General features: G+C 38.3%; 1 protein-coding gene across 1 annotated transcript in view; it reads right to left on the bottom strand.

Moving 5' to 3' along the window:
- Nucleotides 1-20837: 20837 nt before the first annotated feature.
- Nucleotides 20838-27026, bottom strand: part of SALL3 (spalt like transcription factor 3) — a 22539-nt gene continuing 16350 nt past the window's right edge. The window contains exons 2-4 of the mRNA XM_065752487.1: nucleotides 25972-27026; nucleotides 25415-25755; nucleotides 20838-24481 (exon numbers count right to left, since the gene is read on the bottom strand). The exon at nucleotides 25972-27026 is cut by the window's right edge and continues 1876 nt beyond it. Coding sequence (XP_065608559.1) covers nucleotides 24050-24481; nucleotides 25415-25755; nucleotides 25972-27026 — 1828 coding nt within the window. The 3' untranslated portion in view covers nucleotides 20838-24049. The remainder of the gene's footprint in view (nucleotides 24482-25414; nucleotides 25756-25971) is intronic.

Here is a 27026-nt window from a genome sequence, read left to right as displayed (position 1 = left end):
AAGAGTGAGACAAGGCTGCATGAGGACACATTCTATAGTAGGCAAAGAGCAATCAGCAGCTACAAAAATAAGGAGCAAAAGAACCTGATAGGAAAGAAGAAAAAAAGTAACTGTAGTAAAGTCAGTCTTATATTTTCAGTAGTGCTTAGATATGATGTGATTCAATCAAAACCTGAAAAGCCTGAGCAGATATAAATACAGACAAGATTCGATTGAAAAATCAAGTAAATAATTGCAGGTCAGAAAAAAAAGCATATAGAAGATGCAACAGCAGAATAAATACAACATTTGTGGGCTATTTTCTCTGAACAGATTTTTTGTATTATGAAGGAGAGTTTCTCACTCTATTTCAGTGGGTCAGTGCCATATGTGGCCACCTATTAGACAGGTCCATTTTTAGAATCTCTGAAACCTTATAAAATGAAAATAAAAACAGAACAGAATGTTTTAGTCGGAGGTAAACAAACATTTGGAGAGAAAATTCAGTTGTTTTTAGCTCTTTTTTTAACTTTTATAAAATGTTAATAAAACATCTGCATGACTGTTGTGGACTCCTAGAGTCAAACATATAATGGTGTATTGGTCAGCTGTCTGAAAGACAAGACAAGAATTGCCACTGAAGGAAATCACTACAGATGATACCTGTGATTTCTGCATTGGAAAACTGAGTAATAGCCAAAACCAAAAATAAAATGAAACAATGAAAGTGATAAGGGACTGAGTTGCCTATGGTCAAACTTTTTTATTGCTGCCATGTCCCTGCCACCACAAAAACATGAAAAAATACTAACATTCCTGGCTGTTCTCAAGCTAACAGTGGAAAGATTTTATGGTAGCCCAGCCAACTTGTTTCAGACAGGTGAAACAGCTATAAAGTCCTACAGATACTTATCTACTTTATGCACAACTTTATCAGCATATATTTTTTAAAAAACTACACACTGACTGATAACTTGTAGTACAGTATATGTGTTTTGCCCTAATAGGTTAGGCCATAGCTAGTAAACCTTTTGGTTTACCTGAGCTGTACTGACTGAAGATGAATTGTCTTGTACTGCATATATATAATTAATAATATACATTCATATAGTTTCAATATACATTATGTAATGTACATTAATATAGCTAATGTATATAACTAACAAAGTGATTTTTATAGATATATTTTTAATTAAAACATAAGAGATCAACAAAAACCTAAGACTAGTGGGATATTTGACCTTGTTTTGAGAAACTAATGCATCAGTCTGGTTCAGTGGAAGTGGTTGCCATTCTTAGTGAGTTCTCAAGGTGTTTCCCAGAGATTTCTGATAAAATTTCACTCCTCCTGTAATACGTAATATAAAAGTAATTGTCTACAAAAGTATGTATTGCCATAAAGCAATGACATGAATAAGGTGTGATTATGAGGTAAGAGATATTTTTCTCTGGGAAGGGAGCTCTTATAAAAAAGTATAGTAAAGAGACATGACTTTTTCTTTGAGTTGTATATGTGATTGCAACCCTACACATTCCATTTGAAAATTCACTGGTAATATAATTATATTGATCTGAAAATCAAGTTACAAATATACAAATTGATGATTTCTTTTTGCAACCTTGAAACCTATTCTCAAATTACTCTGTCAAATTGGGAAGCAAGGCTGCATATTCTTCACTGTTCACAGGACACTGTTTAGCCAGTGTATCAGACTGCATACAATTACTTGCCATCATTAAGTTACCACTTCATCGTGCCCTCCCTGTGTATTGATTTCAGCCCAGATAGGGCTGACTGTACACTCACATTTGGTTGTTGCTGAGTGATGAGTACATGTCAGGGACCAGGCCAGGCTACTCAGCAGAGAAGAGCTGCCACCATGGTGGTGCAGCAGCAGGAGATGGGCAGCAGAATGGGTAGTGCTGAACCACATGTAGCCTGTGGGCCACAGGTTGGACATGCCTGGGTCAGGCCCACTCCTGTTTTAGGAGGGTGCAAAGGTTAACAGTGAGATTCAATTTCCTAGTTTGGCTACATCTGAGAAGTTAGAGTAGCCATATAGATGGGAGAGGAAAAAGTCCCTTGACAGTTAAATTGTCCGTTTTGTACAAGCACAGGATTAGCCTCTCTGACACTTAACTATTATCTGTCTAATGCTCATTTTTGAATAGTCTTCTTGCCATACTCCAAAGTCCTATCCAAGCCACCTAATTGAGTGAGGGCCATAATTAGTTTATTCAGAAGATTTACTTGGAAGTTCTGAAACTAGGAATTACTCTTGGCTGTAAAGATGTCTGGGCTGTTAGATAACATGAATGGAGCTAAGGGGGTAAGGGGTTTCTTTGTGAAGTGTCAGATTTGAGTGTTGTTCTAGGGCTCAGTGAGAACAGCATGTGAAAGACAAGGTTTAGGGAGATGTGTGGCCCATATAAATGGAATAGACAGGAATAAAAATAAAAATAAAAAAAAAACAAAAAAAAACCTGTAAGGTACATTGAAGAGTGGAAGGTAAGAAGAGCAGGAAGGCTGGAGACAGGCTTAGACAGTGGGTGTCCAACATTTTGTCTTGCCTGGGTCACGCTGAGTAAAGAGAAATTGTTTTGGACCACATATAAAATATTTAATAATGTTAATGTATATAAGCAACAAAACTTTAAAAAATATGTATTAATTCTAACACTTTTAAATATGTTCTTTTTAATATTTTTCTTTTATCTATGTTTTAGGTTTTATCATAAAACATTTAGCTTACTATGTTACTTTCACACAAAAAAAGTGACCATTAAATACACAATTTAGCAAATCCATAGATTCTGAGCAAAAGCGAATAAAAGAAGGTATGATGTATGTCCTCTGTAAACCTGCCTTCAGGATGCTTGTATTAGCAAATCAACATGTGTTTCATTAGGTGATTATAACTTGTGTATTGCCCCTCCTGGTTAGAATAGTAGAAGCACTAATCAAATATATATCACAAAACTAGTTAAAAGCATATCACAAAGTATTTTACAATCTTTGTGAGCTTTTTGAGACATTGAAATTTTTCAGCACTACACAAGAATTGTGGATATTTCTTCTGCAGTGAATATGTTAAAAACAAAAAATGCTTGTATTCAAAGGCACGCACACAAGTAAGTAGGCTGAAATAGGTTGTGATTTAACCTGGGCAGACAGTTAAGCAACATGGTAGTTTGCTCACTCTCTCCACCCCAGCAGAATGAGGGAGAGAATTGGAAATAAAATAGAACTCATGGGCTGAGAAGAAAATATTTACTAAGACAAAAAAATAAAAGATAATGCAAACAAAAATGTGATGATAGAAACATACACATATATAGCCACAATGCTACTGACTGATACCCAGCTGACAATATAAGTGCCTGCCAAGTGAAAACATCTCCACCACCTACTGACTGTCACCCAACCAATCCCTGAGCAGTGGCCTGCTCCTGGCCTACTCCCCTGAGCTTTATTGCATGATGCCATTTGGTAAATAAAAGCCCCTTTTCTGACTCAAGCCAGCTGTCCTAGCTCTGCCCTATTCCCTGCTACCGTGCCATAAAGCCAGTGGTTCTTTCCTTCAGGGAGGCTGGTCCCAGCCCAAGGCATGCTCCCATCACTCAACAACAAGCAAACGTTCTGCATCAACAGATGCCAGGACAAAACATTATTATCAGTAGTCACTGTGTTTTACTCATGAAGTGGCAGAAGTGCATGTAACTTGTAATACACATGGGTTTTGATTTGACTGAGTATATGTGGCAGATCTGAGAGGTGAAATTAGCACTTCACTTCACCCTCCCTTCCGCAGCATTTAGCTGTCTTCTATGCAGTCCATGTGCAAATAAAGCACAACTGACTCATGAAAATTTTTGCTAAAAATCACAACAATATGTTAAATGTTTACAATCTTGTGAGACCACATTACTAGCCATCTAGGGCTGCATTCTGCCCACAGGCTGGATATGGATGGATTAGATGCTTATCATGTTTGCGCTGTGTCATGAGATTTGATCCACAATGAGATTAATGATTAGATAGAAAAATCTACCTTTTAACTTTCCATCGTGTCCCTCAGTCTCACAGCCTTAAATAACTAGAGAGCATTATCACTGGAAGCAGGCTGTGCTTTTGGGTGGTGATGTCACTTGAGATCTAGAAGGATGTTGGTCTTGGCATTTTTTTTATTAATGAGTCATCCAAATACAGGACTGGTTCATACAGAGCAGTCAGTCTGCAACTTTGAGGGTGCTGGAGGAGTTTGCAGGAGTAATATACAAATACACAGCAATGTTTATTAATCGGCTTGCAAAACTATGGAATTCAGATACATAGAAACTACAGTAAAAAAAAAGAAAAACATACATGATTTTTTCCACTAGATGTCCTTCATCAGTGTATATCAGACTTGATGGGACCTAAAATCCTGGAGTTAATTTATAATACTGTTACATAGTATTATTTAATACTTTATTTACTATTATATCCACCTGAGTATGCTGAGGAAGCTGGCAGAGGTGATAGCCAAGCCATTTTCCACATCTATCAGCATTCCTGGTCAACCAGAGTGGTCCCAGAAGAATGAAGGCTTGTCAGTGTGACTCCCATCTACAAGAATGGTTGTAAGGAGGATCCAGGGATCCTATGGGCCCATTGGTCTGACGTTGGTGCCAGGAAAGGTTATGGAGCAGCTCATCTTGAGTGAGATCACATGTAATGTGTGGGACAACTGGGGGATCAGGCTCAGCCAGTATGGGTTTATGGAAAGGCAGGTCCTGCTTGACTAACTTCTGTGATCAAGTGACCCACCTATGGCTGTTGACATAATCTACCTTGACTTTAGCAAAGTCTTTGACACTGTCTCCCCCTATTCTCCTAGAGGAGCTGGCTTGGATGGTTACACGCTGGATGAAGAACTGGATACATGACCAGGCACAGGGAGTGGTGGTGAATGGAATGGAGTTAAATCCAGCTGGTGACCAGTCATGAGTGATGTTTCCCAGGAGTCAGTACTGGGATCACTCCTGTTCAATATCTTTATTGATGACCTGGATGAGGGCATTGAGTGCACCCTCAGTAAGTTTGCAGATGACACCAAGTTAGCTGGAAGCGTTGATCTGCCTGGGGGTAGTGAGGCCCTATAGAGGGATCTGGACAGTCTGAATCACTGGGCAGAAGCCAGTGGGATGAGCTTCAACGTGACCATGTGCTGGGTCCTGCACTTTGGCCACAACTACCCCAGGCAATGCTACAGGATTGGGCCAGAGGGGCAGGAAGACCGTGGAAGAAACAGACCTGGGGGTGTTGGTTGACACTAAGTGAAACATGAGCCAGCAGTGTCCTCAGGTGGCCAAGAAGGCCAGTGATATCCTGGCTTGTATCAGGAATACTGTTGTCATCATGAGCAGGAAAGTGATCGTTTCTCTGTACTCAGCATTGGTGAGGCTGCTCCTCAAGTGCTATGATCAGTTTGGGGCCCCACACTACAAGAAAAACAATGAGACCAGAGAAGGGCAGCAAAGCTGGTGAAGGGTCTGGAGCACAAGTCTTCTGAGGAGCGGCTGGGGGAACTGGCATTGTTTTGTGTTGAGAAGAGGAGGCCTGGGGGAGACATTATTGCTCTCTACAACTACCTGAAGGGAGGTTATGGCAAGGTTGGAGACAGCCTCTTCTTCCAGATAAGTAGTATAGATAGGACAAGAGGGAAAGGCCTCAAGTTGCACCAGGAGAGATTCAGGTTGGAAGTTAGGAAAAATTTCTTCTCTGAAAGAGTGGTCAGGCACTGGAATGGGCTGCTCCAGTTGATTTTTGAGACACCATTCCTGGAGGTGTTCAAGAAATTTTTAGTTGTTGTACTGAGGGACATTATATAGTGGGGAAATATTGATGATAGGTAGGCAGTTGAACTGAATGATTATGCAGGTCTTTTCCAGCTTTGGTGATTCTGTGATTCTGTGTGTTCCTAGTTGTGCTATTTACCATCTGTGAGGACTACATTAAGCTTTTCATTTTTCTGTATGGTGTAACACTCTTTAAGAAACAAATCTGGAATTTGTATTTGATATTGCAGTCATCTTTGTACTTTGGGAAGTGTATCTTGAAAACTATTAATAATTTCACTCTTTACTTTTTCTCCTCAGGGAGCCAGGCTATGTGGGAGAAAAACAGGAATGTTCAAACCAGCATGTTCCTATTGCTATGCCTACTGAATTTGTTTCAGGCTTTGTTTAAACAACTATTTCCAAATATTCTCCAGAGATCTTCCCTGAGGCCGAATAGTTATGAGTGGCAGAGAGCGAGGGATGGTATGTGCATGTACCGCGAACAGTGAGGAACACCATTGTTTTGGAACTTTATTCCTAAACAACTGCAGAATCCTGAAAAACTCATTAAATATTTGGAAAAATTGTGCTGTCACCCTGGCACTCCTAGAGAGGTGCAAATCACAGCGATGTGCTGGAGCCCAGCCCATGCCTACAGAGCCCTGTTCAACGTTAGCCAGCACTCTCAAGGGAAAGAGATCTTTGGATTTGATGACAATGTAATAGGCCCTGCAATTGCTCCAACCTCTGCTACCCGCCTTGCAGTTTAATCAGAGAACCAATCTGTGCTAGTATCAGTCACACCTATACACAAGACAAAAAAATATATTGGCTATGAAAGTCAGCTTGTTTAGTAAGGAAAGAAACTACTTTAGTACAAGTTGGACGATGAAAGATCATAGAAGAAGGTGAGGATGGAAGAAGATAAGGATGAAGCAGGGCTGTCATGAGGATGTAAGGAGAAAGACCAACCCCTAACTATGAGTGAACTACGAGATATGCAGAAAGACTTGAGCTGTCATCTGGGCAAAAATATTGTCACCTGACTGATCTGGAGCTGGAATAATGGGACCAGTAGCCTGGACTTAGTGGGAACTGAAGCCAGGCAACAGTTATTCCTTTCTAGAAAAGGGGGGCACTGGCAAAGCAATTGGAAAAGGGACACCAATCTTCACCCTATGAAGATGACTCTTGTCGGCTATGAAGGAAAGGTATCCCTTCAAGAAAGATCTTATATGTCACCCAGGCAAGTGGAACATCATGGAGAAAGGTATCCAGTAACTGAGGGAATTAGATGTGATGAATAATATTGACCTGGACCTGGGTAATGATCAGTTATCCCAAGATTCATACGATGTCAGATGCTCATAGGTTCATAGGTACATTAGGTTGGAAAGGACCTACAAGATCATCTAGTCCAACCATCCTCCTAACACCATCCCTACCCACTAAACTACTAAATCAAATCCCTTAGCACCTCATCTAAACACTTCTTGAACAGTGCTAGGGATGGTGCCTCAACCACCTCCCTAGGCAGGCCATTCCAGTGCCTGACCACTCTTTCAGAGAAAAAGTGTTTCCTCAGGTCTAATCTAAATCTTCCCCGGCGCAACTTGTGGCCGTTCCCTCTCTTCCTGTCATTATTTATCAGGGAGAAGAGGCCTACGCCCTCCTCACCACAACCCCCCTTCAGGTAGTGGTAGAGTGCAATAAGGTCTCCTCTGAGCCTCATAGCTCATGATCTATGTGGAGAAAATTTGTACAGGGTGCGCTGTCATTGTATGCCAACACACTGAGAGCAATGGTCTGGAAAGATGATGAAAAATGGTGAAGTGACTAGTGTACTTCTACAATAGGCAGAAAATCTCTCTTCCTCCCTACAAGCCTGTGTCTCAGTGCAGAAACTGTTCTGTCAGTTCCAGTAATTCAAAGACAATGAGTCCTACTCCCCACCTGTATAGGCCAAAATCTCCACTACTAGAAGAAAGTGTTCCTCTGTCTGAGTAAGGACATTCAGTGGGTACACACCATGTGCCACCCTGTGATTTTACCTACATTATATGAGGACATGAGGAAGTGGGATGGAAAACCACCTTCAATCCCAGAGGCATTGTTATGTGAGTTGCAAGGAAGAACAATTGAAAAAGGGGGTTCTTGCAATAAAATGGCCACTCCTGTTGCTAATAGACAGTCTTCCAGACAGAGAAGATGGTCTGATTCTATTCCTGAGGTTGGTCATGAGAGTACGAATTTGCTGCTAATTGATTCCACTGGGTCAGGTGAGAAAGACTGGCAAAGACAGAAGCAAGGAAAAATCCAATCTGGCAAAGATTTGCAACAGAGTGACAGCCACTGGCTGCTTTTGTGGTCTAGATTTGTGTGATAACCAGCTGGACAAATCTATCACTTGCTTTTGAATCTGATACAGCAAGGCCCACTGCTATAGCTAAGCCTTACCTTGGGCCTAAAAGACAGCAAGTCTCTCAGTAGTTTGAGAACATGTCATCTGAGGAGTTTGCATTCTCATGATTTTTCCTGTGATATCCTGTTTGGCTGCAATTACAGAGGTAAGAACATGTGAATGTATATAGGTTCTGAGGAGCTATCATCATCAACAACTCTTGCTAGTATAACTCTAAAGCCACCATTAGGGTTAACTGGATTAGAGTTCCATCTGTGTTGAGATGTGGTATTTACCATGGGGCTTGTGCAGTTCCTACTATCCTGAGTCACAAAGAACATCACTCATATCTACAGGGACAGGCTTGGGATAGTGAGAAGTAATTGCATTGTGTGTTGGGCTGGCTTGCTGTGTTAAGCTGTGCTTTAGTTGCTACACAGTTTGATCAGAGCTTTTCCTTTTGATCTTTGCTCATAATCCTCACTGTTTTGCTTTGCTGAACAGATTTGGGGAAAAGGGTGAAGATGAGAAAATGGTTGGTGCTCTACCTGAAAGGGACACACAGGCCCCATCTTGTTTGATTACATAGGACAGGCTTAAAGGAAAGCTGCATTCTTGAAGTTATGATCTAGTCACCTTAAATACTTCTCTTTGAAACAGAAGGAAAGATGGTTATATCCTGCTTATGTTTCAAAGTAACCTAGAGTCCAAAATGCAAGTAGGTATTCCTAGGGACCCCTAATGATTTATTAGACTGCTGCTGTAACCAAAGCACATCCTCCCTTCAAATATTAGAAAATCTTCATCTTCCAATTTATATTTTTACACATTAACATCACAGGAGGCATGCGGCAAATATGTGTACCTAAGGCTGAGACTCTTGCACTGAGCCTCTACACAAAAGTCTCAAACTGTGGGGCTTTACTTCAGCTCAAGCTGCTAAGTCCAGTGAGTTTGTAAGACACTTACTTTCCAGCACACCTACCCTCCTATGAGAATTCAAAGGTACAGTACTTTACCAATTCTAACCATTACATCCTCTCCCCAGTCAAGAAAATTTTATCATTAAAATTTCTTAACTAAGAAGTCACATCTGTGTGACTTCTTAGACTTCCAAATGCAGAATTTACTTTTGACAATGGAGTACAGCGTTTTGCACCTTTGGCCAAATTCTGACAGCTAAGGTCCAGCACTGTGCAAGAACAAGCTAGATTTTTGTTACATAAAATAAAAGCTGCTATACTTTTTATTGAACTAGGGTATCAGTTAGATTCCTAAGAGTAATTGTAACAGAATCAAGTTACATTGTCAGTATGATAAAAGGTATCACATCATTACTTTGTCCTTTTTACCTTATTCATTCACAGATGGAAGTTTCCTGGATTTCTGTCAAAAGAATTGGTCTTTTAAGAATAGAAAAGACCAATGTCATCTTTATACAGTTTGGGAATTCATCTTGAGTAGTCCAGAGATTAACAATATCAGTGATAATTGAGTCAAAGGCGCCTATGGAGTACACTAACAACAAAATAGACCAAGGAACAAAAGACAGGTAATCCAACAGCACACAACTGCTAAATAATCATTTTAACCTTACTAAGGGTCAGGATGGTGAATAAAGTAAATAAAAAATGAATGTGTTTAAAGAAAGGTGTGGGGGTGGAACAACAACATACTCAGAGGGAACTAGGCAATTGTGAAGAAATATGTGTACAAAACAGAAATTGTACAGCTGTTAACAGGAAAGAAAAATCAATTTTACACCATATAAAGAGATACATTTACATCATTATTATTATGTTGGGAAAGGATTAGAATTTCACTTTCTTCAAAGCATTATTGCAATGTGTCATATGATTCTTCCTTATCTGATCATCATGATGATGCCGAAAGAATAGCACCTCTCAAGCATCACTCTATTCAGTAACAGACCACCTTGTCTCCCTGAGCTGCCAGATCCCATGTCTTTGTTTTCCATAGGTAGATTTAATTAAATCAGCAGAACTGGAGCTATGAAGTCTCACAAACAGTGGGAATAACTAAAGGGGAAAAAAACAAATAGGGCAAGAGCAGAAAATACACATGAACTCAAGGACTTAATAGCATAAGATTAGCAGACCAGTCCTAATAGTGGCATAAACAAGTGATACGAAAGAAACCCAGACAGCTGAATTCAGATGTTGGTGCAGAGGAGAACATGAGCCATCACTGTGGGAAATGCAAGTGTTTCAGAAATGGGGTATCTTTTTTTAATTCGTTCTTTAAATATGTTTAAAAAAAACCAACATATTCTTTCTTAATTATAATTTTCAAATGTTCTGATTTGAGTATAGGTACAAAAGATGCTTGAATATGTGCATGAGTAGTATTGGCCAATACCCATAAGTAAATCCATCTTATCTGCCCAGACTAGACAACCTTCATTTCATTCACTTTCAGCCATTTTAATTTCCCAGCCCTTCCATGCATATTTTACCAGAAGGGAAGAGCAGTAACCTGAATTATACCTCCAATACCAACTACTTCAGTCTCATGGAGACACAGATGTAACAGCCATGAGCCTCTCCTCACTTCTGACTCTCTCCTTTGCTGGTGTGTATGTGATGGCTTTAGCACAAACTTCAGCAACTGCACTTGCGTAGGAAAGCTCTGCAGGAATCAAAGAGTTTGTTGCATTATCAGAACTGCTATTTTGAATTGTATCTGGCAATGTATAGAAACCAAATGCAACTACAGGTTCAATTATAGTCTGTTCTGCCTCAGAAGCAGGTCTATGAGAGTGGATGGCCAGGCTCTCCATCAACTGTATTTCCTGATTAGTTTCAAATACTCCCAGAGATTCAGGAAAGAGCCTGAAGGCAGTTAACTGTAATGAGCTACGTATTAGAAGAAAAACATTCACCTCTGACCAAGCACAGGCAATATCAACTAATGGAGAATTATATTCTTTACCATTTCTACCTGTTTCCTGCCTCAGATCTTCACCAGTACTATTTTCTCTTGGATAGACATTAGCTTTCCTCCTTTCCTACTTACCTCACATGGTTCAGACATGGAGAATTGCAGAAGCTTGAGACAGTGTGGAAACAGTCTTCTCATTACTGGTGGATTTGTACACTGGCTGAACAAATGAGGAGAGTCAGCATCCACTAGAGCTTGTACTGGCCTAAGTAAGCTGCACTGCTCAGCATATGTTGAAGGTCACAAGGCTTGTTTTAATTACATCTCTGTGGTAGATCTGCCTCATTCCCACCCTTTTCCCCACCTCAGATTTTAAGCTCAGGAAAACTAAATTTATTTGAATAAGAGCTAGAGCAAGATTTTAAATAGAACAAACAAACAAACAAACAAACAAAACAAAACAAAACAAAACAACAAAAAAACCCCCATATCCTTAAAGATGCTAGAGCAAACAAAATGAACTGTTTTCTGTTTAGTTATATCTGACTTCTAGGTGGGTCCAGATAGTTTGCTAACTGAGAGGTCAAAAGTCCTGATGAGTTCCACTACATCCCTAGGAATTTTTTTCCATCTTTTCTGAGATTGGTTATTCCCCAATCGTTCCTTAGGTATTTTGGTCTCTCTAAAAAGCAAGCTGAGCAGATCCACACTGACTGCTGTACTCCATCGGCCTACCCATCCAAAACTATTTTCCCTGAGTGTTCAGTAGTTCTTTATAAGATCTTCCTCCAAGAAGCTCACCAAGATTCATCAAAGAAAATAAAGTCAGTGTACAATAAACTTGTCAAATGCAGCATTTGCCATAGTCACAGCAACAGCTGAGACTTGCAATAGGGCCAATTTTGTGAGAGTAGTAAATGGAAAATGATAGCAGTCTGAAGGAAAAGTATGTACATGATGTATTTTTTGCTGATGTCTCATATTTGTTGGCATCCTATAAAAAGATAATTTATCCTAAATTTTTAGCAGCCTGGATATTCCAACATCTTTTCTTTGTATCATTCTTCCATTTCTTCCTTCCTTCCTTCCTTCCTTTTCTTCTTTATCCTTCTGCACATTATTTCTTGTCTTCTGCTTAATATGTTCTGACCTGTGGTCATTTTTCCAGCAGGGCTGCTGACATCATTTTATGCATCCAGCTTTTGCTCTAAATTTAAGCCACCTTTTCTGATCACTTTGGTAGTGAGATTTTAGTAAAGGACTTACATTTCAAATTGTCCTGAGAGAAAAATTTATCTTCTCAGTACCTACATATTAACCACAAGAGGAATGCATAATGTGAATACATCACTCCAGGAGAAATATAAGCATCAGACATGAACACAATTAGTGGAATTTTGTTTCCACAGAATCAGAGAAAATATTGAGTTGGAAGGGATCCACAAGGACCATCGAGTCCAACTCCTGGCTCCAGAGAGGACCAATCAAAAAAAAAAAAAAAACTTCTGAAAGCATTGTCCCAAATGCTTCATAAACTACAGCAAACTTGGTGCTGTGACTGCTGCCCTGCAGATCCTGTTCCACTGCCCCACCACCCTCTGGTGAAGAACCTTTTCCTGATACCCAACCTGATCCTCCCCCTAACGCAGCTTCATTCTGTTCCTCTGGGTCCTGTTGCTGACACCACAGTGCCTGCCCCTCTGCTCCTTTCTGCTCTTCCTAGCTGTAGGTTTGCATGAAGCCTCCACTTAACCTCCTCTTCTCCAGGCTGAACAAAACAAATTATCTCAGCTGGTCCTCATACATCTTGCCCTCTAGACCCTTCACCATCTCTGTTGACCTCCCTTGAACACTCTCTAATAGATTTATGCCCTTCTTACATTTTGATGCTCAGAACTGCACACAGTGCTTGAGGTGAAACTGCACCAGTGCAGAGCAGAGCAGGACAATCTCTTCCCTCTCTCGGCTGGCCCTGTCTGTCAGGGTATGCTGCTGACTCAGATTCAACCTGCCATCAGAGAACCTCCAGATCCCTTTCCATGAGGCTGCTATCCAGCCTCCATCCCACAGTCCTTACATATATCCAGGTTTTTCCAGTCCCACATGCAGAATCCAGCACTTGCTCTTGTTTTGTTTCAGACCAGAGAATAAGCTATCAAATAGGAGGTCATTCAGTGGGTGTACAACATTTTAAGGCATACACTGAAAGAAAAAAATGAGAAAATCCTACCCCTTTCATCTGAATGTAAGAATGGAAATAGTACAGCAACTGATACCTTGAAACACCACGTTCTTCTCATTTCTGAAAGATTTAAAACACCGCGTTCTTCTCATTTCTGTGCAGACAAGCCATTTATTCTACAGCTTGTTATTCAGTAATGCATACTGTGAACAGAAAAGTACCAGTTGTCAGGGTACAAAACAAAACACAAAGAAGCCAGTTATTGGCATAAAGATAGTAAAAATCAAATGTAAGCTGGGAAAAGCTTAGCCCAGGTTAATGAACTGGAATACAGATGAGTTAAAAAAAAAAAAAAAAGTCCATATTGGAATCAATAAGGATTTTTTCTGCTTTCTAATATATTGTTAAGGTCTTGATCTTTACCAATCCAGTTGACAAGTTCTCCCCATTTCACATGGTGAATATTATCTCAGTCCAGATTCCCTGAAATCTCTGACCTAGTTAAGCCAAAGTTTTCACTTAAACAGACATCCTAATTATTTGAAATAGGCTTTTAATCTTAAAAGATGATTCTCTCAAAAATGAGCAGTGTCTCTACATTTTACAGGACAGGTTACTCAGGAAGAGACTGTACTTGAAGTAGAAAGTGAGTAGTCCCACTGGACTATAGAGACAAACAGTACTTGACATTTTTGCAAAGTATTATCCTTTTAAAAGAAAATGTACTGTGCATATTTTTATACTCATTTTAAGAACATGATAGAATGTTTTGCCCATTTAAAGATGCAGCTAACTGACCTTCCTAGAGGAAATACTCAAATCCCTAAACAACAGGATGAAGAAATCTAATCTCCATTTTGAATATACTGTAATTCCCAAGTCAGTTGTGCAAAACTGTACACCTTTTAGGTTTTGAGTGTGTTTCTTTTGTTTGTTTTTTTCTTTTTTTGCTTTTTAAGTTAAAAACCTCAGTTCAACTGCCTGTGTTTAGGTCAGTGAATTGGTAAATAAATGCATTTATTAATTTTTTTAGGCAGAAATGGAAGATAAATTGATTTTTTTCCATGTTAATGTTCTGTAAGACTGAATATCCCCAAAGAGCTTTTGAATGGAAGTTGTTGTCTTACTAACTTGCATACCATGCTTTTTATCTTACTTTTTTCTTGATTGAAACCTTGGCAAAGAACTACTTAAACCCTGGGAGTTGCTATGCATAACTGTAGGCCAGCATGTGCCAAATATGACACAGCACGAAGTCTTTTGTTGTCATCCAGCATACTGTGTTAAGCAATTGGCAAGCCTCTTCTCCCTTTACCTCCCAGGACTTTTGTTATTGAATTGCCACACAGTGTATCTTAGCCTAATTGAACTCATTATTTAGGAGACTACTTAGTCTACACAAGTATTCAGGAAATATTCCTGAATAACCATGTGTATTTTCTTACGCTTTAACAAGAATTACCTAGATAACACAGTTAGATAAAAAAATAAACAAGTCCTAAAGGATGTTCTGCCATCTTCACTGGATCTAGAGATACCTCTTAGAAAATCTACAAGAAGAAATTCATTTGTCACACAAGAGTCAGTGGAGTATGCCCATCTTCCCAGGAGCATGACAAGAGAACTAAGAAACCAAATCAGAAAAGTCAATTTCCTAACAAAAAGAGAGAAAGATCTGGAAGGAGCAATCCAATGAGGAATTCATTCCAAAGACTTTAAAAAGTGAGATATGTAAAGGTGTGATGGAAAAAGACAACATAAAAGCACATTTTCACAGAATAAAGTTTTCATAGATAGAAAAGTTTGTCCTTACATACTTTGCCATCATCCCAGACCAACTGGGGCCCGGACAGGAGACTCAGGACATCATCAGCCCAGGTGGGATTTAGAGTATTGTGTGGGCTGGAGATGAATCCCGGTACTGACTTTAGTTCTAATCATTCATTTTTCAAGGGATTGAGATGGTCTGTGTTGGTATGGATGCAACTTTTGTTGAGTCACATAGCTTCTAAAATGAGAACATATCTGTTAACTTACAGTGGTTCAGATATGCCTTATATATTTGCTCCAGTGTGTACTCTAAGAGGCAAAATGCACCATGATTTGTGAAACAGCGATCTTTCAGCCAGTACTAGCCTTTTAATATTGATTATACCAGTAAATCAGAAGTGAAACTGTAGGAATTAGAATAGTATCTGAGTTGGGTAACAAAGATCAGAATGAGGCTTTTTATAGCCATGGTTATCAGGATGTCCTAAAAGTCATTTTGATTCAAATTTCGAATGACTATGATAAATTTTAGAAATACTGAAGTATTCCATATTTTCTATTCCACATTTTTCTATCCCAATTCATATTTCTAAGACTCTGGAGCAGGATAAACTGGAAATGTACTGGGGATAACCACACAGAGTTTTCCCACTCTAACAACAGAGTAATTCCTGAGCCAATGAGAAATTCTAATGAGAAGCTGGCCCTGCTCAAAGTGCTGCTTGGCTTCCCACCAGATGTTCTTCTTGACTTCAGAGAAATAAACAGTTGCAAAAAAAAGAAGGCCTATGATTTAGTAATTACGTTGATTGTTGTGTTAGTCATTTTGAAGTACAGTTCTACTTCTTTATAGTATCTAGTGAAAAAAAATCTCCTACTTGGGAATCAAACTTCTTCATATTTCCTGTTGTCTTTTATTCTAGTTCTGTGCTGTGTTTGTGCTTATCACTAGTACCATCATAATATCTATAATATTTGCTACTCATAGGGTATACGATCCATCACTAATACCATCATAATATTTGCTTCTCATATGGTATACGATCCTTTTATTTTTCTCTTGCTAAGCACTGTAAGTACAAAATTAAAGGGAAAAAGCAACATACTGCACTCCTTTTAGATTTACTTGTTTCAGCAGTTTACATGGATATTCCATTGAAATAATAGCAGAATTGGCTTATTACTTACTACAATTTACTTGTTGCATAGAAAAAGAAAAAAAGATCACTAGTTAAATGCAATTTTGAAGCAGATTTTTAGGAAAAATGAAATGTGTCCAATTAAGAAAAGTATGGAAAACCAAGATCACTGTGAAAAAATCTCAAGTCATAAAGGACTTAAGAACAGAATGACTTCTATGTACAAGGACTTAACAGTTGGGGCTAAAAAGCTTGAACACATCAGTGTGTGAGTGTGAAGTATTCCTAACCAGACAAGCTCTTGGATTTTTAATTTCAGGATGCTGAATGTTGCTATATTTATTCTTGTACAGTATCTTGTACTCATAGAATCAGAAGGAAAAACTAACCAGTATTAAATGGAGGTGCGAGTACAGACTAGACGACCAGGTCCAGATTTTAAAAAAGACATTAATTTGTACATACTACAGGACAGACTTGTTGTAAATCCAACATGTCTTAAAAGAAATATGTGAAGAGCTTGATTGTGTACAGAAGGGCAATGAAACCACAGAAATGAGAAAAACAAGAAGCTTCAGCGCAGAAGAAACATTGGTGAACTCTTTCATGAAGGAAGTAGAGTGGAGGAATAAGAAAGATGTCCCCTGCTATCAGTCTCATTGGTAATAATCTACCTTTCATGAAGCTGGTATGCAGATAGTATGATAGGATTCTTGATAACATTTCCAATGAGTAATATTGCTTGACACATGCCATCAACTTAGAGGAACAACATCTACTTAGAGGAAACTGTGGAGCATTTGGCTACCCAATGTAAGAGAAAGTACCACAGTCTAGCCCACTGTTACAAAAAACTGGAACAGATGTTGTTTAAATAACACAGACATGTTGACAACTGTTTGAAGATTTAACTGAATATTCTTTTAAGCAAATTTCCAAAATGCACAGGGAACTTTATTCTGCTACCCATTAAGTACATTAGCTAATACCTTAGATATCCTGTTGGTTTTAGCAAAATTGATTGGAATTAGATGATGGTAGGCTAAAAGCCACATGAATGACTAAATTCTAATTATTAAGTTATCTAGAAAGATTTGTTGGGATGTGTCATTTAGTGGAATACAGGCAGATGAAAAGGCAAGACCCAATGGTATGTTACCCACAAAACTCTTACCTGATAAGGTGTGTTCACCACTGTTTGAGATAACTGTTTCCAATTGTTCTAAATGAGAATGTTTAAAAAAGGAAAAAATCCAACTCAAACCTGGATTAGACAAAGTCTTCATTATAAAGTGATAGAAAGCAAATTGAAATGTGCCTATCACATTCTTTTATGTGCATATTTTATTTGCTGCAAGCAACAGGTAATGGTATAAGAATACCAGTGTAGACATTATCTTACTATCTATCACCAGGCTACTTTTAATACATTACTAATTTTAGTATACCTGTAGGTTCTATAGGAAGTGCACATTGTAGAAGAACAAGATTGAAAAAAAACTGGCACAGATGCAGGAACCAACCCTAAGGAAGACAACAAGATATAGTTGTGTAGAACTAGTAATCAGAATGGCATGATGGAAAGATGTCAGTAATGAGCAGAGGTAAAAGAACTTAAAGAGTTTAGCCCATCACTACTTCCACCTTTACTCCATAAGATGCCTAAGTGAAACCAATAACTAGCACCATTAAGGACACCTTAAATAAATCTAATGGAAAAAATTTCCTGAAACACCAAGAAAAAAAGACAAGAGTATCCACAGAATTAATTGAGTTAATGTGTTTAACACATGAACCATTTCCTAAGAGGTTGTTTTGAATACCACTGTTAAGTCAGATAATTATGAATTTGTATGTCTAAAGAAAAATATTAAATATAGTTTCCCAATCTAGGAAACAAATTACTTTCTGTTCAACATCCAAATGATAGCAAGCATTAGTTTTGGAATTATATAATTATTTATTTTAACATACTTATATACAGTGAGTCACTCATCCTGATATAATAGTTTACTTCAACATAAACTAAGTAAAGATTTTTATGTTGTAATGAAGTTTTTTTAACACATTTGTGACTTAGAAACTTTCCTCACAAGCCTACAGAAATATAATCATATTAATGATATGTCTTTTGCTATCTTGATTACCAGTTTGTCTTAAATGAGGGCCAGCACCATTTAGTGATGCTTTCATTGCATCTGAGATGGATAACGCTTGAACAAAATACTCAACACACATTTCGAAATTCATTCTAAGCAGCTAAAAAGGTTTGAAACATACATGTTTATAAGTACATGTATATTATATATTTGTGTATAATAATATATACACACGCATTTATTTTAACTTTTAGCTTTAATAGCAAAAGGTACAGTAGAATTCCACTGATAGCAAGATTTGATTCTAGATTATCCATAGAAAATTGGTGCTCTTTCTAGAAGAAGATCAATACAAGCTCAAAACAAAATGTGATACCAGGTAACTCTCAGCTGTAGTCAAAAAACGGATAATCCATTTAAATACCTAAATAATTGAATAAGGCTCACTAGAGTAATCAAATAGATACTTGATAATGAAGAAACCCCACTGGAAAATGTTACTGAATAAAATTTTGTATCAATTTAATCTAGGTTGGTGTACAACATTTAGGGTAAGGCTCTCAGTCCTGACTGAAGCCTGTAGGTACTACTGGAGTACAAATAATAAATAATAGAACCTGTACTGTAAACTCTCTAAAATCAGCAGTAATACCAAGCATTTTCCATCTTTGAAACACTGTACAGACACAAAACTTATTCCTCACAACACCCCTGTGAGGTAGGTACAAAAGTATTTTCCCATATTTACTGACAGGGCAACTCATCCCACTTCTACAAGGTGCAAGTTGACTCTGAAGAGGGAGTTCACTCCCAGATTCCCAGGGGCCCCAGGACTATTTAACTGTCAGGTAGAATCAGAGTCTAATTAGAGGCTTGCCCACTTCCCTAAAGTATGTCAGTGGTACAACACAAAGCTTTTGGCTGTCAGATTTGTCACTTTGTCAATTGATTTAGCCATTCCGCCTTTAGAAAAAATAAAATACTATGCATTAGAGCTGTGGCATGCACAAATTTTATTCTTTTAATTAATGTGCTGATATCTTTAATATACGCAAAGGAAAAGCATTTATATGATAGTGTGCATGTTGTGTAGCAATCTCAAAGCAAGATTCTCACATTTTTCTATTTTATACACAAAAGTTACTTTTACTCATTTATATGAGAAGGGACTGATTATTCATATGTTCTCACATCTATATTAAGGGACACAGTCATGTTTTTTAGATTCAGATTTCATGACTTCCCTTAAAATGGGAATAATCTTGAAGTGTGTACTAAAATATATGTATTATCTCTTGTGACTTTTTAAAAATAAAGTCTAGAATACTCTTGTCTAGATGTACTTTCAATATACTATACAGCTAATCATTTGGAGTATCTCCACTGAAGGCCATGGAGTTTCCAGCGGTGTAACAGCAGGTGTAGTGAAGTTAGGATGAAAGTTTCCATTCTCCTGAATATCTGTGGCTGCTCTATACCAGCACACTAACAAATTTAACATCTTCATCTAAAGAACAGTGTGAATGGCACATTTGTTAGCAAATCCTGTGAGCTATACACATACCTGATCATATCACTGATTACTCCATCATTCATTATGCTAGCATTTCATACAGGTAAAAAAACAACAAAAAACCCATAGTATCTTCCAAATGGCAGAGTACAAGCAGAGAAGTAAATTAAAGGCAGCAGAAATACAAAACAAATGTAGCAGTAGTAATGTAAAATACTTTCCAAGATAGAAAGGACAAAATGGATAAAGGAATAGCTATTATATTGAGGGCTAACACAGACACACACACACACACATACAAAACAAACAAAAAAATCAGGTAAAAAAGGAGTTATGTCACACATTTGTCATAAATACTCCATTTCTAATAACATGTGGAAAAAATATAAATGAAGAGTTTGAAAGCCTTGCTGAAATTTTCACAATGTAAAATTACCCTCCCCTCAAAATACAATAACGTGCGTTTTTTCTGATTATAGAATTCCTACGTGGCTCTCTTTTAAACATCTGTAATTGAGCAGGCTTTGACCATTTTCAACTGTGGGGCACGTTTAATTATTCAAATTCTTTAACATCTTCCAAAAATAACAACAACAACAACAAAATTTTACTGCTTATTTAAAAATAGATACCATTTCTGCTTTCATTCTTTTTGGGGGGAGGACAGGAAGGCAGAATTTTTTTCTTTATGTTTTGAACAGTATCATAACTATCAGTGTCCTCTCTCTTTTTTTTCATATCAGGTTTTCTCTCAGCAAGGCTCAGAGATCTGCATGCAGGGACATATGCACAAGCATAAACCCATTGTTGAGTCACCAGAGGAAACTCATACTTTCTTTGAGTAGACCTTATAAAACAGAGTATTCTCATAGCAAGGCCACTGAAAGATAATTAATTCAGATTTTTCTTTTACTTATTTTTGTCTGTTAACAGCTTGAAGATTACTCAAATGTGGAGTTCTTTGCAGGAGATCCTTAATCATATGCCTAGCCTCAAGAATGTAAACACTTAACATTTAAATTAACATGAAAAAATAATTTGGTTAAAGTTAGACATGCTTTGATGAACTGGGGTCTTGAAAAAATAAAGAAAAAAGCCATAGGTTTTAATGTACGGAATCTGTCATTTGGAATGAATGGATGCGAGTTGTTAATTTTGTTCTTAATTTTAAATTTTTGAATTTGAATTTCTGATAAATTTGTCCTCAAATTTTATCGTGCAATATCTTACAGATTTTAGGTAGATGTTTAAACAACATGAAAATCAACCTTCTTTTGTAGACAGTATATAAAAATTGTCCAGAATGCAGTCAATTTGAAGCAGGAGTACTTTCAAAGACTGTTTTCCCTCCTCCAAAATGTTTTTTTTTTCTTCTACTGTCTTGCGTGAAATGCTCTGAGGATTTATTTTTATTGGAAAAGAGATTTGAATAATTCTACCCCTTTGCATTGCTTATATATATTACAGCAGCATTTAAATGCAAGGTGTCGACCTTATTCCAGTTTTTCGGATGCAGCGATTAGAAGTCATTGACACCAATCTACCACAGGTGACCTTATTCTCATATCTCGCACTGTTATTAGAATAATCAAGGAACGCAATTCAGAAATAATATTACATCCTGCATTTTATTCAATTCCATATGACAAAAATAGTAACCTAGACTAAGACATCCATTTCAATCAGTAGGTGTGTCAAGCCAACAAGATTTAATAATAAAAAATATTGGATCTAAGTAACAATTCCCAGCTGGTTCAGGGAGGCTCCTACCCTACATGGTATCGCAGTATAAAAATAGTGTCTCTCTTCACCATGCAGAGAGGAATTACCTAACCCTGAACACAAAATGGGGTCAGTCTTACTGTACCATCATCAACAATCTTATTTACAACAGTTTACATCTTTTTTCTTTTTTTGCCTTTTTCTTTTTTTTTTTCCCTTTTCCAATTCTTTTTTTATTTTTTTTAATATTTTTTATTTTTTAAAGTTATGCACACCCTTTAGGGAATAAAGATAACACTACATGGTACCAAATACTAACAAAAAAAGTCACACCAAAAATGACACAGATAAATAAAAACATTCCATTGCTGAAATACAGCAACATTAAGCCACCTCAGTTTTCTTTTTCAAAATGCTTGGAAACACCCCTAACCACTCACACACTGTGGCAAAAAAAAAAAAAAAGATGTTATGCTGTAGAGGCATTATAGATACATAGTTTTTTTTAATATATAGATATATATATCAATATATCTATCTTATCATTGTAAAAATGGAGCTGTGTAGTTCATTGTTCATTTCCAATAGAAACAAACAGCTAGTAAGCCTTTGAAACTCTTTTCACTCCATTACATGATGGCAGAAATAGACCATCCTCTTACAGTAATGGTTTTTGTTGTGTAAGAAAGATTGTCTTATTTTTCAGCGTCAAATGAGAAGACCTCACTGTCTGATTGATTCTGGAGGGGCATAAAACTCCTTGTGCTGTTACCCAGCTACCCACAGTGTCCCTCAAGCAATTCTGCTGGACAGAAGTTCATAGTGTCAGACTCCACCATGTTTGTAATGCACAAAAATGAGGTAGTACACAAATGTTTACTGTTCAAGTTTTGATTAAGCCCCAGTCTTCTCAGCATCCCCAGCCTAACTTATGAGTGGAACCATTCCCTTTATTTACTCAGTGTAATTGAAAGAATGCAATCAACATAAAATTATATTCGATTAATCAGAGTATATTGTGCTTCAGAGCAATCTGAGAAGATAATCAGTGAGAGTTGGAAAAAACACATAACATACTACTGCTCATGCTGCCCTAAAGTTATTATTCTTTTCCCCGCGCTATTAGGCAGTCAACATCTTTCTGGTGGGTATGTGTGAACAGATTACAGTAAAATTAAACCTACGCATTGTTCTCTTCCATCTATCCTAGACTTGTATTAATATCACACTCCTAAGATAAATTTATCAGAATGCTGCTGGGGGTAGTCACGCTTTTAAGTGGGCTTGGTAGGAAAATTAAATGAATCATTTCAATTTAAGAAACGGCAGGCCCATTTCTCCTAAGGATCTGACAGTTCTCTGCAGCTTTTCTGCTTAGCAAAGAGAGCTCTCATTGTTTGACCTTAAAACAAAACAAGAAACTGTATCACGGTTTTGCCCATTATTCCTTAAGTCAAAGTACTATTTATAAAATAGTTTACATCTTTGTTCAGTTTCAAATTATAGACAAACCTCCCTAATACAAAATACTAAAAGTGCAATAGTATAAATTAAGAGTTTGCAACCACGTTATACAAACATTACCTTTTTATTGTACAGCTTTGATAACATGAAGTATTTACTCACAACTGTTTATTATGTTGTGAATAATTTATGGTGCTAAGGTTTGTCTGTAACTTGTTTTCCAATCACTGAGCTAAAGTCCACACTACATTTTTTTTTCATTTAATAGAACAACTGTCCACATAGCAGCTACAAATACTTAAATTAAAAAAAAAAATAAAGTTTGTTACTGACAGGTACTTGCACATGAAAAGCATGCTATCTTTCCCAATAAAACTTCACAATTTTGTCTGCATTAAAATAAACCACTTATTTATAGTAAAACAAGACTTCCTTGAAAAAAAAAAAGAGAGAAAAGAAAAGAAAAAGGTCACATAACCAGATGTATTTTGCAGTACAAGAGCTTCATTTAAATTTGGGGCTAGTATATTGTCTGTTACCCGCATAGTCTTAACATTATAAATACTACAGACAAGGATATTGTGATAATACACAGCATCAGGGTACTAAATCACATATTTGAGATTAAGATTCCTAAAAACATAGTCCAAATTGCTAACTAAGTTGAACAAAATCAGCAAGTGTGACAGGAATGCCATAGTGAAGCCCCCTCTCTCAGTTGATAGTAAGATTTCTAAGAAGAAAGTGGACGTAGACTAGCCTCTTTCTGTTTCTAATGAAGTTATCCAATGATTTTTGTTTGCTTGTTTCTGTTAAATTAAATGGTTTCACAGTTCTCAATAACAGTCAAACTCACTGTTGAAAGAAGTACCATGCAGATCTTGCAAGACAACTTTTCAGCAGCCACAAAGTTGGGTATTTTTGCTATGGGTAAAATTTTAAGGGGAAACTATGTGTTTAGGTCAGGAAACTAATGCTTAACTTCAAAAGCTGTACATGGAACAGGGCAAGTGTTGTGTTGAGTAGTGGTCCAACAGTTATTCATAATGAATGCTTTTAATTTATGCCAATCTCTTTATTATCCTCAATAAATCTGGTGAATGGACGACTGGCTCCAGTTTCAGAACTTGCTTTGTCCAAACCAACAATGGGAGGGCTGCTGCCTGTGCGAGCTTTGTCCATGCCACTGGTAAGGTTGCTTAGAGGTGGGATGGCACCTCCGCCAAGACTTACTGGGAGCTGGGGAATGCCTCCGTTCTGTATGACAGAAATCTCATTGTTCTTCATGGCAAGTCCATTTGTGATAGCTGCAGCATACTGATTCCAAAAACTGGGGTCAACGTTCATGGCCCGAGCTGCCAAATCCTTCTGGAACATTTCCGAGAACTTCAGTGCATCGCCACCCAGCAAAGCCATGGGGTTTTCCACAGAGAGGCGACGGCCACGGCGTGCAGGTGCGTTATTCCACATGTGCGTTCCCATGTGAACCTGCAATGCAAATGGGACAAGAAACACCTTCACATTAGCATCTTCCAGTTGAGTGACTGGGCTGAGACCCTGTCGCTTACAGTACTGCTTGCTTTTAATGAATGTCTTTTAATTCACATTGGAAACAAATCAATTCCAGTTAAGACATAGTTCTAAGGCCTGGTCAAGTTTACAAAGGAAAATCCACCTCTGCAATAATTTTTCAGTGTGCACCAAAAGAACAAAGTGTATGCATCCTCTTAGGTTTGGACAGTTTTGTACACAAGATGGAAATTCTTCATGCTGAAGGTTACCAAGTGCGTTACTTGTATTAGGAGATGGAATTTCTTCTGCCCTTCCCCTTTTAACATCACTTTTTGTATTATTTTACCTCCCGTCAAATGCATCAATCACAGATAATATTAAAAAAAACTTCAGGACAGTTAAAAGTGTAATCCCCAGGCTGTATCCTGGTGGCTAACCACACTGCAGGAATAAGAGGCACAAGCCCTGCTGTGACTTGCTGTAAATCAGTGGGAAACTGCTTTCCAGACTGCAATGCCTGCAAAGCAGAACGGAAAATGGAAATCTGTGACAGGCACACTGGTTGCCGACAGAGTTCTGCATTTCTGGTTTAGAGTGAGCTTATTTTTCAGTGTTGTTCCACAAGAACTGCCAGAACATGCGTATCAGCTGACTGTCCGTACATCATGGCTGTCAGAAAAAATACAGTGTATGTGCGCATACACTCAGAAGCAGTTTTAAAGGACACATTGCACAGCTTCTTTCAGTCCCTTTCTTTAACACAGGTGAAGCATGAAACACACCACTGTAAAAGCCTTGAATCTCTCTTCTTTCCTGTTTCTGGGACACACACTTAGCCCTAAAACTGGCCATGTTCAAGTACAGTACCTCAATCCCCCCAAGCCTTTACAGTTGCATTTGGCCTCTTACCTTAAGATTCCCCTTTGTGGTAAAAGCTCTACCACAGATTGTGCAACCAAACGGTTTTTCACCAGTATGGGTGCGTTCGTGTATCTGCAGTGCGCTTGCTGAGGAGAAGGTCTTCCCACAAGACTGACAGTTGTGCTGCTTGGGAGTGCGGCGAGGGGGGGGTGCCAGCATGGGGGTGATCCCCGGACTCATCACTGTCTGTGGTGCAGCAGGAACCTGGATTCCAGCTGGAAGCGAGGGAACCTCACCCAAAGAGATCGGCTTGCTGTGACCATTCACTTCCATTTTGATCATGGTAGGCGCTGTACTGGTGACCAGGCTAGGAGTACTTTGGCTGGGACCTAGAGTAAAGTTGGGTTCAAATAACTGAGAAGGCAGCTCTTTTAATTTGTGCGTCAGTAAGTGTTGTTTTAAATTACCCATAGTGGAACACCCACGATTGCAGACTGTACATACAAATGGACGTTCTTTAGTATGGCTGCGGTAGTGAATTTCCAATGCACTCTTACAAGCAAAAGGCTTGCCACAGATATTACAAACAGTACTTTTAAACTTACCACGTTCTCTGTTCAGGAACAGCAGGCTAAAAGGAGCCTCCTCTTTGATGACCGGTCTTCCAGGGTTGGTAGATGTCAGATCTAACGCGCCTCCATTTTCAGTTGCAGGTGGCGGGCTGTCTGGTTTTTCTGTCTTTAATTGTATTTCTTGTGGTTCTTCCTGGTTGCTGAGACCTGGGGATTTTGATCTAAAACTTTCACTGTTACTATTTACAGGAGACAGAGCTTGCATGGAGGAAGAAGACTCCGACATTGCAGGGCTGCCTGCACTCTGGCTTTCGAGATCACCAACAGCCGATGAGGAGTCATTGCTCAAATGGTCACTTTCCCCTGATCCATTTTCTATGGATTTTAAACTGGTCAGCTGCTGACAGTTCATGACAGAATCAATCATTTTCATTTGATTCTCCAAAGCAGCGATACTGGAGATCACAGAAGGTGGTGAAGAAGGACATGACCCAGAGTAAGAGATAAGGGGTTTTGCTGAGTCACTTGCCATGTCCTTTAACTCCGGGTCCTCTTCCATAGAATTTTCATCAATGTCATCATCAAAGTTGCTCAGTGCATCAATGTTCTTCTCGTCATAAGAAAGTTCTGAGTCCATGGCATCTTGGAAGCCCTCTGGTAATGGTGTGTTAGGAATTTGCCCACCCATATGCATACGAATATGCTGCTGAAGAACAACGGCGTTTGTAAATTTCTTCTGACAAATGGGACATGAATGCTGTACTCTAAGTGGTGGCTTTGCTCGATGAACTCCAAAATGCGTTTTCAGATTGCCTTTTGTAGTAAAGGCACGTCCACAAATTTTGCATTTAAATGGTCTTTCTCCTGTATGTGTTCTGTAATGCATCTTGAGAGCACTCTGACAACTAAGCACACGGTGACAAATGACGCATTGATTTGGATCTGTCATCTTCTTATCAATGTTCTCTACTAGCTGCTGTAGTTTTGAGGTTTCGGATGTTTGCATAGAATCTAGCAGACCACCAAATGGAAACTTTGCTTTAAACTGGTCAGACATTGCTGGAAGCACAGGGTTTGGGAGGCTTGCT

This window comes from Cyrtonyx montezumae, unplaced genomic scaffold, assembly GCF_038088225.1.
Source record: "Cyrtonyx montezumae isolate F1298 unplaced genomic scaffold, pur_monq_1.0 scaffold_8, whole genome shotgun sequence".
In the NCBI taxonomy this organism is placed as follows: Eukaryota; Metazoa; Chordata; class Aves; order Galliformes; family Odontophoridae; genus Cyrtonyx; species Cyrtonyx montezumae.
Note: the sequence above shows the minus strand (reverse complement) of the source record. Positions and strands in the feature narration are given on the sequence as shown.